General features: G+C 42.9%; 1 protein-coding gene across 1 annotated transcript in view; it reads left to right on the top strand.

The window, feature by feature from the left end:
- Positions 1-15168, top strand: part of STK39 (serine/threonine kinase 39) — a 263934-nt gene that overhangs the window by 82991 nt on the left and 165775 nt on the right. Inside the window, exons 6-8 of the mRNA XM_090280486.1 lie at positions 12434-12543; positions 12810-12911; positions 15017-15150. Of these exons, the coding sequence (XP_090136612.1) occupies positions 12434-12543; positions 12810-12911; positions 15017-15150 (346 nt within the window). The remainder of the gene's footprint in view (positions 1-12433; positions 12544-12809; positions 12912-15016; positions 15151-15168) is intronic.

Genomic DNA, 15168 nt, shown 5'->3' with positions numbered 1-15168 from the left:
TGTGTCACCCCACACCCCGAACAAACTGCCCTTCTCACAGTCTTCCCCACTTCTCTTAATGGCAGGGCTGTCCTCCTATTGAACAGGCCATACCTTTGCTGTTCCTCGACACTTCTCTTTTTCTTCTGCCCCACGTCCTGTCCAGTTTGTCAGCACATCCTGTTGTTAACCATGTCACACTACGTCCCCTGCTGTCATCTTGGTCCCAGCCACCGTCAGTTCTTGCCTGGATTAATTTGCCCCCCTCCTGAGAGACGCTATTCTTCCGCTCTTCCCCTCTGCGCTGTGTTCTGGTGAACAGAATGATGCTGTTAGCTAAGTTCAAGAATGGTCTCACAGCTTTACTCAAAACCCTCGAATGTCTCTCCATCTGAGAGCGAAGTCAAAAATCCTTGTGGTGGCCTTACGAGGTCTGGGTGATTGATATCTTGTTGACCTCATCTCCTGCTTTCTTCTCTTCTTCTCTCCATTCCAGGCAGACTGGCCTCCTTGCCCAGCCTGCTTTTGCCTCAGCACCTTTCCATTCGCTGCTCCCTTTATCTGGAATACTCTTTGTACTCTCCCCTTCAGATTCTTGCCTCAAATGTCACAGCATGAGGCTTCCATGGCCATCCTGTGGTAAACTGCAGCTCCCTTTCCCCTACTCCCTGTCCCCTGATCTAAGAGTGGTTCTCAAGCTGTGATTCCAGACCAGCAGCTATCACCATCACCTGGGAATCTTGATAACAATGCAAATTCTTGTGCTTTTTCACCCTCATATCTGCTAAGTCAAGATAGTGGAGATAGGGCCCAACAATCTGTAATTTAAGAGCCCTCCAATGATTCTGATGCAAACTGAAGTCTGAAAACCACTGATATATATTATAATTCATAATTTTGTTTATTATCTGCATTTACCTTTTCATCCCACCCCTACCCCAGTTTAAAGTTCACCTCCATGAAGATAGGGGTTTCTGCTCTATCATCCCAGTGTTTAGAACTGGAAATGACAGTAAAGAGCTCAGTAAACAGTTGCTGAGTGAATTACTGAACATATGACTAGTAAATTCAGATTAAAGAATACTGAGCGACATAGTTTAATGTGTAATCCTCAAGTTTTAGTGATTTTCAGGGTTAGGAGTTTTATTGTAGGTGTAAAGTTATTTAAATCACAGATTTAAAAAAACTCTAGATTCTTTGAAGATGCTTTAAGTGCCATCTATTCCTTTGCAAAACTATGTGGAAATGATGTAAATTGTTGCTTTAAATACTTGTGGCAACTGGAATTGTGCTATTTTAATCATCTCCCATAGGGACCATCTCTCTAAAAGTGTACAGATGGGTTATTCTGGTTTATTGGAAGCTTCTAATAGTTGAGTGGAGATTTGTATGAAGAAGACCACCTGCAGGTATATATGAATATTGCATTGGAAATTTAGACATTAATATTTGATCTAAGTTACTTGTGGCTGTCTTTGCAGATATGACCAGCCAGGAGCCTCCATTGACTCCAGAGCATGTGCCTGGCTTGGGAAATGAAAACACCCATATAATATGCTTACCTAGTGCTCTCCTTATAGTACCTCTATTACTTCAGCTGAGTAGGTCTTACAGATGAGGCGACTTGAGGGCTGCTGGGTGATCGAGACTTGCCGAAGGTCATTCTGAAGACTGTAAAAGCAGATCACTCTCAGATCTCCTGGTGTCACTTTCAGACCTTGTCCTTAGCTGGCCCCCTACCCCCTAACCCCCACCGTCTTGCTTCTTAAGTTTATACCTTTTGACAGTTCAGCCGGCCAGAGGCTCAGTTTTTTCAGCTGTAAAATAAGGAAGGCTGACAAGACTTTCTCTAAGACCTGTCTTGCATCAAAATGTTCTGAGTGTCCCTTGATTAGTCTTAGTCCCAAATTGAAAGCATTCAAATCAGAGGATGGCAAGGAGAGGAGAGGAGGCCACGTATCTGTGCTGTGGCTACCTTTACTGGAGCATCTTTAAAAAATATCCCTCCTGCCTCCCACTGGGGAGCCAAGGAATAATGGATTTGTGATTTGGAGATTATCTGTCACTTTCCTTTATGCACTGTAATCATCAGGCTTGATGGAAAGTTGACCACTAACGAGTTCCTGGTCATGTCTCTCATTGGGCTTGCCAGAGCCGGCCCTTACCTGGCTCCTGCAGCACAGCTGGCCTGGGATTACGGCTCCATCCTTTGCGGCCCTCCTCCCTTCTAGAAGCGGCTGCCCTGCCAGGTGTGGCCTCTGGCTCCAGTCCCACCAGAAATTCACCTGGTCTGGGGAAGGCTCCTGTGGCTCTTACACAGATTATCTGCAGTTTGCTCAGAAGCTAATACTCTCCGTCACACTGTGTCTAATGATCTGTATTAGTCAACTGAACCTTGAACCAAATGTGAATTGACATCACCCACCACTTTTTCCTATCTCTTTGTCCCCCCTAAGCCTGTGTTGTCTTGACTATGAGAAGGTTGAGGAATTGCAGAGAGGGAGGCAGTTTCTGTAGCCTTGGCATTTTTACCAAGAATCCTCCTGTTGAATTTTTCTTATAATTTGTGCCATTGTAAATTGATATTGATTCCAGGTACTAAGTGTGAGCAAGTGCTATTTCCTCCTTATGAGTAAAAATATAACACATTTGAAGGAGACTAGTTGATGGCAATTTCAAGAGACTACCCTCCTGAGACACCAGTCATGGGAAGGTTTGTTTCTTTGTGTGACTTTTTTTTTGAAAGGTGAAATTTTACCTTTAGGGAATAAAAGTATGATGCCTTCTGATTTCTTCTTTTGCTGTCAGGAAAGGCTATGAAATGTCATTCTCTGATGTTTCAAAGAAGGTCAGGACTGCCTCTCTCTCATTCATAGATGGGAGACGTGGATTTGTTCCAAGCAGCCGAGAAGTCACTCTCTAGATCCCAGACTCTGGAAATAGGGCAGATTGTATTTTCTCACTGTGAAAGCCTTGGACATCATGCCTTGGGTGGGAGGGGGCTGCAGCCTATATAGAACCAAACCAGGTCATTGAGCACCATTTCCTTGCAAGAAGGAATAAATAGCATTGAAAACCAGGAGTATTGTGGGAGGAAAGGTGAGTGGGCGAAGAGCAAGGGTTTCAGAAAACTCTTTCGTTCTGTCTGGTCCCTCTTGGAGTCCCTTCCCCCCAACAGGACAGGTGGTGTTTCCCGATCCATAATGAAATGATGTGTGAGTAATTGATTACTAATTGTAGATAAGGGGCCTACATAATTATTACTGACTTGCTTCAAAGATGAGCAGATTCTGCGTTATCACTTCAGTAATATACTGGTGCCCCCTGCACACAGCTGCATTTCAGAGGTTCTCATGAGTGGCAGAGAAAGGAGTATGTAGTGTTACAAACATCTGTGCCGAGAGTGGTGCCCACCTTCAGCTTATCTCCTCTGGGCCCTGGCATCTCCAGTGAGCAGCTGTTACTAATAGACTGTTAATAAGTGTTATGATTATACATTATTTTTATGTATTTAAAAAAAAGATTTTGTACAAATCTGACTATTCCCATAGATGTGTGCCGTGTATGTGAATTTGTTTGTCCTGCTTGACACGTTAGAATCGCTGAGTTAGACAGTTCTGTGTAGGATGTGATTTTTCTTTTTAGTATAGTAGTCATTTCTTATCTGTAGGGAATATGTTCCAAGACCCCCAGGGAATGCCTGAAACCACGGATAGCACGGAACCCGAATATACTATGTTTTTCCCTGTACACACATACTTGTGGTAACGTTTAAACTATTCTTGCCCTTCGGGCCATTATTAAGTAAAATAAGGGCTACTTGATCACCAGCACTGCCGTACCTTGACAGCCAATCTGACAACTGAGATGGCTACCACGTGACTGGTGGGTGGGTAGGATATACAGGGTGGATATCCTAGACAAAGGGATGATTCACATACGGGCTGGGACAGAGTGGGACAGCGAGAGGTTTTGTCACACTAAGACCGTATGCAATTTAAAACTTAAGCATTTCACCCCCCCCCCCGGAATTTTATTTCTGGAACTTTCCATTTAATATTTTTGGACTGCGGTTGACCACAGGTAACTGAAGCCGTGGAAAGTGAAATCTTGGACAAGGGAGGACTACTGTATTGCCCTTGTGCTTACTGTCATAAGATACATGAATGTGCACTAAACTTTTTTCCTGCTACTCTTTCCACTCCTGTGGTTCTTTCCATCTCAGGGGTGAAGGAGGGAAGCTGTGCACTGACTGTGCTTTGAGGGCTTCCAGTCAGACTGGGTCAGGCCAAAGCCCTGGTAGGAAGACAGTACTCTGGAGCCAGGCGTCTCCAACTTGGTGCATTAAATCAGCTGGGATCTTGCGACAATGCAGAGTCTGATTCAGTGGGACCGGGGGGAGGGGAGGGCGGGGGCCGTGATTCTGCACTTCTTCATGGGTCCCAGATGATGCTGGTGACTGTGGTCTGGGGACCCCACTTTGAGTAGCAAGGGTCTAGATTAGAACGTTGAAGACACTTTTCTCTCCTATTTTCCTAGATTTGTATTCTTCTGTTTCTGGAACATTTATGTAAGTATAGCCCCAAACAGAAACAACTGGCAAAGAAGTGAAATAGAATCTTCTTGCAGTGCGTTTTTACCCCTTGAGACGCCTGTGCATTTATTTGTTTTGATTTGTGCCCCTGGCATTAAAAGCCACGCTTAATATTGGAGCTGTTTAAAACTCCAGAATTGCATAGTGTGCTAAATTGTTTTCTTGCTGATTTTTTACCAAGTCCTTTTGGGGATTGCAACCACTTCGGTTTCTGACGCAAGGCTTAACCCTGAGCAGTCAGGGAGTATGAACACATGTGGCTAGACTGGGCAAGGATGGGGCTATAAGAGTTCAGAAGCCTTTGGGTACAACTTCCAGAGTGCTTGACTAGCAGGCAATTAAGCCGTGTGGACATTTAATGATCTCACATAACTGAAGTCTCGGGCATTCGTTTCTAGGGTTGGTGCAGAAGCCATGGGTGTCACAGAGGTCATGGGCTCTTTCCTGCTTTCTGTCCTGCACCCCAGTAATGTCAGGCAGCTCGTGTCCCCATGGGCTGCTCTTGCTCCCAGCATCACATCCTCACATGACAGTGTCCCAAACAGGCAGGTGGGAGGGGAACAAAGGAGCCTTATAGGGTGGTTCCTGCATTCAGGTGGAAAATTTCCCCACTAAAGCCTGTGCCATGTTTCCCTTGGATCTCATGGGCTAGGACGAGGGCAGACCCTCAGACCCTCTGCTGGTGGGAGGGACCAAGCACCTCGATTATCTAGGTCACTACGATTAAAACAGTCTGGTATCAAGTAGGCAGCAAATAGTGTGCACTACAGTATTCCTGAGAACCTAAAGTGGATATTCTTTGCTCCCCATTTTATAGCTTGTGAAACTGCTGTTCAAAGACGCTATGTACATTAGCAGGGAGTGTAATTGGGATCACATGTGGGCCCGTTAGATTCCAGAGGGTCTCCTCGGGTGGAGATGCAGCTCCTTCCTACTCCACGTCCGCCCCTCTCTGCCACTCCTCTTCCTTTTAGTTTCCGAGATGGCTGGTGGGAACCTGCCTAGAAAGGGTCGGGACCCCGTGGTACTCCTCTGCAGCGGGCTGCCGTCCCACACCAAGGCACTGCTGTTTGACTTCTTGCTCGGTATGCTCACATCCAGGGTACAGTGGGATATCACTGTTAGATGGTGAGAAAACTGTCCCTATGAGCAAAGCAGCATTGTTTCGGGGGGAAATGAGCCCAGTGAGTGCTGGCGCTGCTCTCCTAGATGCTGCCATGTCCTGACTCGGTCCCTAGGCTCTGGGCTGTGCCTCTTGCTCTGGGTTTGCTGAGTTCTGCTCAGCACAGCCCAGGTACGCAGCAGAGGTGTGGCGCCCACCTGGAGGACTCAACTCGTGCCCTCTGCACCACGCTCTCCCGGCCTCGGTTTGCAGGGATTCCCAGCAGGCACAAGGGGACAGCCTTCTGCCAGTTTTCACTCTCTTGCCTGGAGGTCTGATGACAGCTCTGAAGGTGGCAGGGTTTCGGGAGAATGAGGAGTTATTCCAATTTAACCTAAAAACAAAAAGACAAGCAAACGGAAAACCTGGTAGCAAGACTGGGTTTAATTATACGTTAAAGATTATATTCAGTATACTACACTCAGAACTGAAAGTGTCATCTTCTGTTTGCTGGTCATTCCTAGATGCCCTTTCCCCCAGATTCTCTTGGTGGCAGAAGGCAGACTCGGAGCAGGGAACATCACAGCTCTCACAGTTACGGACTCAGAGGCACGCCTCTTCCAACTGCGAGCCAGGCTCCTTGTACCATCCAGATTAACTTTCCTAAAATGCACTTCGGATCATAGCCCTCGGGTCAAAATGTCTCTCCCCACAGGCACTTGGAGAAGAACAAGGCAGCCATCCCGGCCATAATTCCTCATGTGTGTGGAAGCTAACAGGCTTCTGGTACTGTTTTCTGACTGCAACGCTTACCCAATTATCACATCCTAGCAGAGTGCATGTAGCTTCTTTAACTCACCAAGTCATCCAACGTTGGTGGTATAATGTTTATGGAAACCCGTGGGACTCAGGTGGGCCGGATGCTGGCAGCCCTGACAGTGTTCCTGGGTGTTGAGAAGTACATTTCAGTTTTGCCAATGAAGTCTTGAGAGTCTCTCGTGAGAAACAAAACAAAACAAAACAAAACAAAACTGGGAATCAAACCAAATTATAAAGGGATTGTTTTTTGATGATATAAACATGACATTTAGGATTAACGAGAGAATCTCAAACTAGTTTTTCTTTGTTGGGTAATCACAACTTGATCTTTACTCAGGGAAGAGCTTAGGAGTTGTGGAGTATTAACCCCATTATTTCATTCTGCATTTCCATTTCATTACGGAAAAATACACCGACTTTTTCCAAAAAGGAGGTTGAGGCTCAGTGGCTAACTTCTCTGTGAAGCACCGTCCATTTCATTCAGGCCCTTGCTAACTTGCTGTGTGGTCTTTGGCAAGTCATTTAATCCTTTTTTATTCCTTCCTCTCTTTCAATTCCAATAGCTACAAAATCATCATATTTTCTTAAAGATTCATCTATTCTTTTCCATTTCCAGAATCTCTATTCACATACAGACCTTGTTGCTTTTCCTCCCGGGCTGTTGCTGTGATAATCTCGTCTTCCTCGTTTCCAGAACACCTCTGCATGATGCCTTTTCCCCAATTTTCTCCTTCACTAGAGAGAGAGCAGCAGTAGTCCAGGCTGCTGATAGGATCAGGTACAGCTTCCCTTACCTGCTGTCAGACTCTGTGGCTGGGCTCCTCAGCAGTCACAGTGCTTCTGTGCTTTTCTTGATCATGGCCTCTGGAGAAAAGAGGCTGCTTCCCGCGAGGAACCGCCAGGGGCCCCTGCAGCTCTGGTGGCTCCCGCTACCCCAGCCCCAGCCAGCCACTTGGAGATGTCAAGGGATCGGTATGTACTGTAACCCATTTGGAATATATTTCAGGAAGCTCTGAACTATCAAATGTTGATTCCATTACTCCCTAGCCAAGTGCTGAGGTGACCTGAGCCATTTTCTTCACATACAACTTGGGCTCCTTTCTCGGGTACTAGTAGAGGTGGTAGATGTTGGACGCAGGTAGGGACTGACTGCTCGGTGACAGCGTCTCTCCCAAGTTTTAAGGAAATCAAGTTTCAGGCCAAATTTTGCCATTCATCAGCACGCAAGCCCCTCAAGAGTCCTCACAATTTGTTCTGTAAGGTCAAGGGAATCCCTGCTCTCTGTTCTCCTAGATGAAATAAAAATTTATTAGAAGCACATACATGAAATTCCAGATGCAGTTTTCTTGTACACTTGTGCTTGGCTGGCATCTAGATGCTCCCTAGATGTAGAACTTGTAAGGGATTTAGCTTATACTTAGGCCTCACTGTAATCTTCCTTTCTATTCATGCAAGAGTGGGGAATAGATCTAAAATATTTTAGCCACTCTCTGTGTGCTAACTACCTTGACTTTCACCAATGAAACATGCATCCTGCCTGTCAACATGACTGTTTTCCCTGATAAGATCCTCGTTTGGGGCATTCACCTGGCTCATGCTTATCTTTACTTAGATACAGAAAACAGAAGTACCTCCTGCAGCTGCCTCTGGCGTCCTGGTCCCACTGCTGCCAAACCTCCCCACACTGGCCGCCCCGGGTCAGAATGCCAGGTGACCGCCTGGGTTGCAGCATCACAGCGGTATCATGTGGTGCGTGAATGTATTTTAGGTAAATTTTAGACATCATAACACAGTTGGCAGACTAGTTTTGCAGGCTAAATCAGGCAGGCAGAATTGCTTTATTTTGCTTTCCCACTTAAAAACAAAACAAACAAAAAAACTTATTCCAACAACAACAACAAAAAAGAGGTTTTACCTGAAAATCTCAGTGTTTGGCCTTCTCTGGGAAAACTGGGACACCTGCAACACCCAGTCTGCATTCCTCTGCGGCAACTTTCTTTTCCAGCTGAGTAGCAGAAGCCTGTTTTAGACTGAGAATGGGCTCCTGGGAAGGACCCAGCACGTCCTAACAGCTCCCTGCACTGAGACTAAGTACCAAGTGCCCGTCAGCACTGAGGTTGTGCTGCTGGTTTTCAGGACCCTCTTCTCCCTCTTCATTTTCCTGCCTGGCCCCTGTAGGTTCTTGAGCTTTTGACCCTTGCAGCTGTCAGGCAGCCTTTCTCGTTGGCTCAACACTTGTGCTGTAATCACACTGTTTCTCTGGAATGTCGTTTCCTTTCTGGCTCACCTCTCCAGATCTTACCCTCATCCTCAAGGCCGGGCCCGCGGCCCACTTGGATGCGGAGTCTCACATGGCTCTCGAGGTCCTGGCTCCTCTGCTTGTGCTCAGACAGCATGGCGTAGCGTGTGGTTCAGCGCACATTGTTCTGTTGTTTATTATTTCACATCTTCTTCCTCTTAACGTGGCGATATGTTTCCTTAATGTCAGGAAACTTATCTTTCTCATATTGTGTATTGATCACTGTGAAAATGTTAATGCTCAGCCTAGTTACCTCATTTTTAAAAGGCAGAGAACAGTACTTTATTGATCTACTTAACTGTTATTGTAAAGCATGTTTATACACAGTGAAAAAGAAGTGGGACAGTGCTATAAATATGAAAGTAATATAAAAATAGGTATACCCAAGAAGTCTGAGAGGGGAGCAGAGGCCCAGGAAGGGTGAGTGCCTTGCCGGAGTCAAACAGTTGGTGGATAGGCGAGTCTGCTCTAACTGTGGTGTACCCGCCCTTGCCAGCAGGACTGTGCTGTTTCCTGGAGGATCTGCCACTCTGCAAACCATGTAGCTAGCAACGCGGCCAAACCCTGCGGACCCTCCTCAAGGCTTAGCATTCACATATCAAAATAAAACAATTCCCACAGTTACGGAAGTGGTATACCACAAATTAAGCAAAGGTGATGGACGCCCATCAAACTCACCCCACCCTGACACAAACAGGGCTGTGAAAAAGCCCCAAGGCACCAAGAGTCAAGATGCCAAAGATCCTTCCCTCAAGCAGAACGGCCTCTGCTGATGGCCCGCCCCTCAGAGGAGGAAGCAGTGTGGACTGGACTGGATGATGCCAGAGCCTCAGGTGCAGAGGCACCCCTGCAAGGTCAGGGAGTAAAAAGTACGCGTTTTAGCAGGGCTAGGGCTCGAGGTCTGCATTTGAGAGTAGTGAGTAGAGCAGGCAAGGAAAAGAGAGACCGATTTGCACGTTGTGCTGAGGGCCTTTGACTTTATCCTGGGGGAGCCAGGAGGAAGCAGGGTCTAGTCTGGTTGCTGGAGCATGGCTCTGGGGAAAGCAGGGGGCTGGTGACTGAGGAGGCTGCCACAGGAATCTCGGCTTAACCAAAGTGGGAAGGAGAGCAGTGGATGGATTCAAAGAAGTGAGAGCCTTTTAAAAACTTAATAGGGTGACAGCGTTCTTTCTAGGGTGAGGTGCAGTTATTCCTGGAGACAAGACGCAGGGCTGGCTAACTGTGTGCAGCCTTGGATTCCATGTGTCCAGAGAGATGTTCATGGCTCCTGACTCACATGTCGCTGGCTCCACTCCCTTTGGCTGTATAGATCGATCTCTTAGGAAACAAGGACGCTTTTCACTGTTCCCGCTCAGCCATCCCCTTCTCAATGTCATATATAAGCTGTCTGCAAAGAACATACCAATTTTCCTGTTTATACAAGCACACTATGTACTTTGGTCAAAATGTCCTGTTTCTCAGTACATATAAGTCTTTCTGTATACACATTAGCCATACATGGGAGCAAATTGTGTATTTATTCTGTAGTCATAAGTGTGAGTAGATGTTAAGAGTGGTGTTTTCTGTGAAGAGTGAATTTTTTGTTTTAAGCTTTAAAGACATTTAACCATCTGTTTATGACTTTAAAGTGAGTGTTATAAGTGGAGGCTATGAATAAATATGTGAATCATGACGGATATGTTGAAGGGGTATTGTCAATAATGAATTGCTTACATCTTATTTAGCTGTTTTTGCAACTTAAAAATAAAAAGGTCTAATGTAATCAGATGATATTTTTAAGGAATTAAAAAAATTAATATTAAATGTAGATTTTTTTAATCTACTATATCTTTTAGGAAGAGACTTGAGGTTGCTTCAACCACATTTAAAATAATCTTTTTTTTCTCTTACAGCAACTTTTACTCATGTCCTTAATTATTTACAGATTATATGTATTTATATAACATTATTTTACAAAATCATATTAACAAAAATGGATGTCTGATTCATTGTTGAACTTCTTTTCAGAAATATAAATTAAGTTGAAAGTAATAGTTTTAAAGCCTTATTATATTGTCTTTCCTTCCAGCTGAACAAATGAGTCCATTCACTTGCTCTTCTATAAAAGAATGAATTTTATCTTCTCCTCCCTGCAGGTGACTGATTCACAGGTTCCAGAACTTTTTTCCCCACAAAACTTCATTTTTCTGACCACGATATGAAAATTCTAAGACTTTTAGAGTTTTGCACAAATGTGCAAATTAAATTTTATAGCATTTTCAAAATATACTTCTCAATGTTAATATGAGAGTAGCTGTTAGAACAGAGACTCCATTTGTCAAGTTTTATTCCTTTTGCTTGTAGTTGATGTCCAGTGGGAGTTGAGTAAATTTAAATGTAAATAAAATAAAATAGTAAACATATTTCAACCCAGGAAACAGTGTTATTGCAAAACTTAATACTATAGACCTAAAGCTAATGCTAATAGATTTTGACCTTGGTTTGTCCTCAACATTGTTCTTTGGTAATTGCTGACATCCTGGCAATCAACAGAGGGGGTCCACAAAGGAGAATTATATGAGAACAATTTGAAGGGGCTCACACTGCAGGAGTTTGAGGTGTTGACTGCCCTTTCTCTTACTATTTACCAGCTTACTATCGAGCTGTTCTTGGGTTGGCTCTTAATGGTAGGTCTGAGTAGCCCTAAGTAATTGATGTTTACTAACTAATTTTAACCTTTAGTAAAAATCTAAAAAATGCATGCATTAATAATCATTGGATATTTCCTTCTCTACTGTCATATACAAACATCATTTTTGCATATATGCATGTATATACAATGTGCCTAATTAATTCATTTTCTCACAAAAAGAACTTCCAGTGTATGTATAGTGGATATGAAGAACAGTATAACTTCATTCCATCTATACCTAGGAAAACTGTCCAGAAAGCAGATATTGGGAAAAAACAACCTTTGCTGATTGAGCTTTTCCTTTGTGTTGAATTGGTACATGGAGATAAACCTGGGCATGCTGGCTCTTAAGTATCTGGGTTTGTGGATTTGCTATTAAGATTTTGGGCTAAAGTGTTAGAGAACACTGTTGAAGCAAGAGCACGGGAATGTGGAAAAAGGATGTTATTCATCCATTGTTTTAAAAAAAATTTACTTTTTGAACATTGATGACATGGAATTAAAGAGGCTAGAAAAAATCATAATAAAAGAAAAACAAAAAGAAACTACATCACATACTGGTTTTATTGCCTCTGGTGCTTTTCTTATAAATTATTTTCTAGAATGAATCTTAGCTAAATGCTAAGATCCTTTATATTTAGGGCTTCGGGAATGTGCCGATATTTTCATTGATGTAACCATTTGTGGTTCGTTATGACTCTGGATACCCTTTTGATGGGAGCTCTTAATTTGGTATGCTGAGGTTTTGCACCATTGGGCTTGCTAGCCCATTACCATCATGGTGTTCTCTGAAGTGCAGCGGATGGTGGATGGCGGGGCTGCCCTGGTGTAGAACAGAGAGCTCCATGGTGTCAGGGACAATTCATCACCACTGTAAAGCTCACCAGAAAAAGAGGTGTTCATAAAGTCAGAATTTGTAAGCAGTGATGTCTTACATAAAATAAGGGTGATATTTTTTTTTCTTTTCAGATTTTGGGGTAAGTGCATTCTTAGCAACAGGGGGTGATGTTACCCGGAATAAAGTAAGAAAAACATTCGTTGGCACCCCGTGCTGGATGGCCCCTGAAGTCATGGAACAGGTAAAAAAAAAAAAAAAATGAGAGAGAGATGATTTGATTGATGTAGTACAGTAGTACGTATTAGTAATATACTAACATTTCATTCAGATCAATCATTTTACTAGAATACATCATGTAACTAAATTTTAATTCCCAGTTGCTGGGCCTTAACAAACTAATATCAGAGGTCTGCATTCACAACCGTGGGCTTGCAACACAATGTGGACTTCATGATGTGTGATGTGCCTGTTGTATAATTTTGTTTTTTCCCCCGGTTCCTTTCTTAGGTGAGAGGCTATGACTTCAAGGCTGACATGTGGAGTTTTGGAATAACTGCCATTGAATTAGCAACAGGAGCAGCTCCATATCACAAGTATCCTCCCATGAAAGTAATTACCTTTGGAAATAATGTGTCGGGTTTGAAATATGCTTTGACGGAATCTGTTCTGTAGTCCTCTTAAACATAGTCATTTTTCTCGAAGACCTGAGGAGAATTAATGGAGGAATGCAGCCAAGTTCAATGTTGTCTGCTGTTCTCAGTGGACAGAATAGGACAAAAGTAGTAAAATGCCTGGCTTGGAAGCTTGCTTTGCATTCTCAGCACAGAGCTGAGTCAAGAATAGGATCAGATTGGCTGATGGAGGCTGACGGCTGTGACTGCTGGCCCTTAGCCTTATAGCAGAATGTCTCCAGCATCCCAAGGAAAAATCTAAAAATAGATTATAGTGATATCATCGTCTTTGTAGATGGGTTTCCCAAAGTTTCAGGCCTTTTAAAAAATTGTGTATACATTTTGCTTCTGTTTTCATAGTGTAATATTGGTGACTCAGTTGAAATAAGTAAGCCCAGTATTTTTAGGAAACAATATGTATTTGGATATTATTTTCAGAGTTTTGTTATTCTTTTAACTGGCCTATATTGTTATTTCTCTTAGTTTTTGAGAGAGTGGTATCAGGGCGAATTTACCCAACTGGATTTCGTTTTAAGGAAGTAGTTGAGTGAAAATTATGAAGGTATTTTACAGAGAATATGACCCATGTTTGTTTCAACTTTTTCCTAGGAAAATACTGGGAAAATTTAGGAGGATTAAAAATAATCCCTGAGGATAAAAAAGTTAAATAATTTTACTGATTAGAAAGTTAATACATACTTAGTGTTGAAAATCTGGAAGTACAAATAATAATAAAGAAGAAAACAATCATTTATAATCTCATCAACTACAAATAATCCCTGTTAAGGTTTTAGTATAATTCATTACACTGTTTCTCTCTCTCTCTCTCTCTCTCTTTCTCTCTCTCTATATTATTATTATTTTTAATATAATTAAGATTTTGGTGTGCATACTTGATTTTGTTAGTATGTTGAGGTGTAAACAATTGAACTTACCGTTCAAAGGCAAGCACTGAAGGAACTCTTAAGGATCATTTTCTTCCATTTGGTTTTTCTGTATTATTTTTTATTTCTTTTTTTCTTTCTTCCCCTACGCAGTGTTTCCCACCTGAATCCAGAGTCACATTGCTAATCCCTAAATCCTGAGGACATTTCTTCAGACTTTACAGCTCTCCCACTTTCTTCTGTTTGCTATTATCCTCCCTGAACAATAAACTGTCACTTTAATCCTTCATCTATTCACACATTTGAAAAGTGTTTGAAAAGTGGCTTGGCATGTATAACATTTGCATAAATTAGGGCTGATTTATGCATTAATCAGCTTTATTCATTGTATAGGTCAATAGTTTCCTACAAATTCTTTTTCTTAAGCAAATAATTTTGATGTGTGAAAGAATACAGTTTTTACGTTTTTGACTTGAAGTTGTATTTTGTTCTGTCCCTTCCAGGAGCAGCTTGGCCTTTTGCTCTGGTGATGGTTTTAGCAACTCAGCTGTTTTCTGGCTATCTTTCAGTGTCTTTAACTCTCAGTTTTGCCAAGCCTATAAGCAACTTTCTGTATGTTTTTTTCACTTAAAAAAAAAAAAAAAAGGAAATCATGTGCTACCTTCTGGGATGTTGTGAATTTATTTTTAGGGTTGGTAATGTTACAGAAGCCTTGAGTACAGGCAGTTCTTTGCTTATGAATGACCTGTACTCATGAACATTCACTGCTGCTCTGGCCCCCCCCCACCCCCACCCCAACCCCTTTTCCAGCCAGAGCCCTGTCTTCACTAAGCCGGGGCTGGAGCTACGTGCTCCCCGTGGCTGTGTGAGAGCCAGTTCCCAGGAAGCTCTGTCCCCGTGGCTTTGGGAGATCATTCTTAACACATAGAGCAGATTTTGTAAGCTCTGTCAATGGAATAACAAAAAGGTTAAAGGGCACGTGAACAGATTTGCAAAGAGAAATGCATACTTTCAGCACACATTTTCTGTAAACTTATAATCATGGGAAAGCACATTTGTATCTAATCAAGGTTGGTCTTTGATGCTTTTGTGAAAAATTAAAACCTCAATTGTAGCAATTGCTGTACTGAGGTTTTATCTTTGTTTGTTTCTGCTGCAGGTGTTAATGTTGACTTTGCAAAATGATCCACCCACTTTAGAAACAGGAGTAGAGGATAAGGAAATGATGAAAAAGTACGGCAAGTCCTTTAGAAAATTACTTTCATTGTGTCTTCAGAAAGATCCTTCCAAAAGGTATGTCAGACTTGGTGG

Source organism: Furipterus horrens, unplaced genomic scaffold (genome assembly GCF_987537825.1).
Source record: "Furipterus horrens unplaced genomic scaffold, mFurHor1.1.pri manual_scaffold_1, whole genome shotgun sequence".
NCBI classification, from domain to species: Eukaryota; Metazoa; Chordata; class Mammalia; order Chiroptera; family Furipteridae; genus Furipterus; species Furipterus horrens.
The sequence above is the reverse complement of the archived record's forward strand: the minus strand, read 5'-3'. Positions and strand labels throughout refer to the sequence as shown.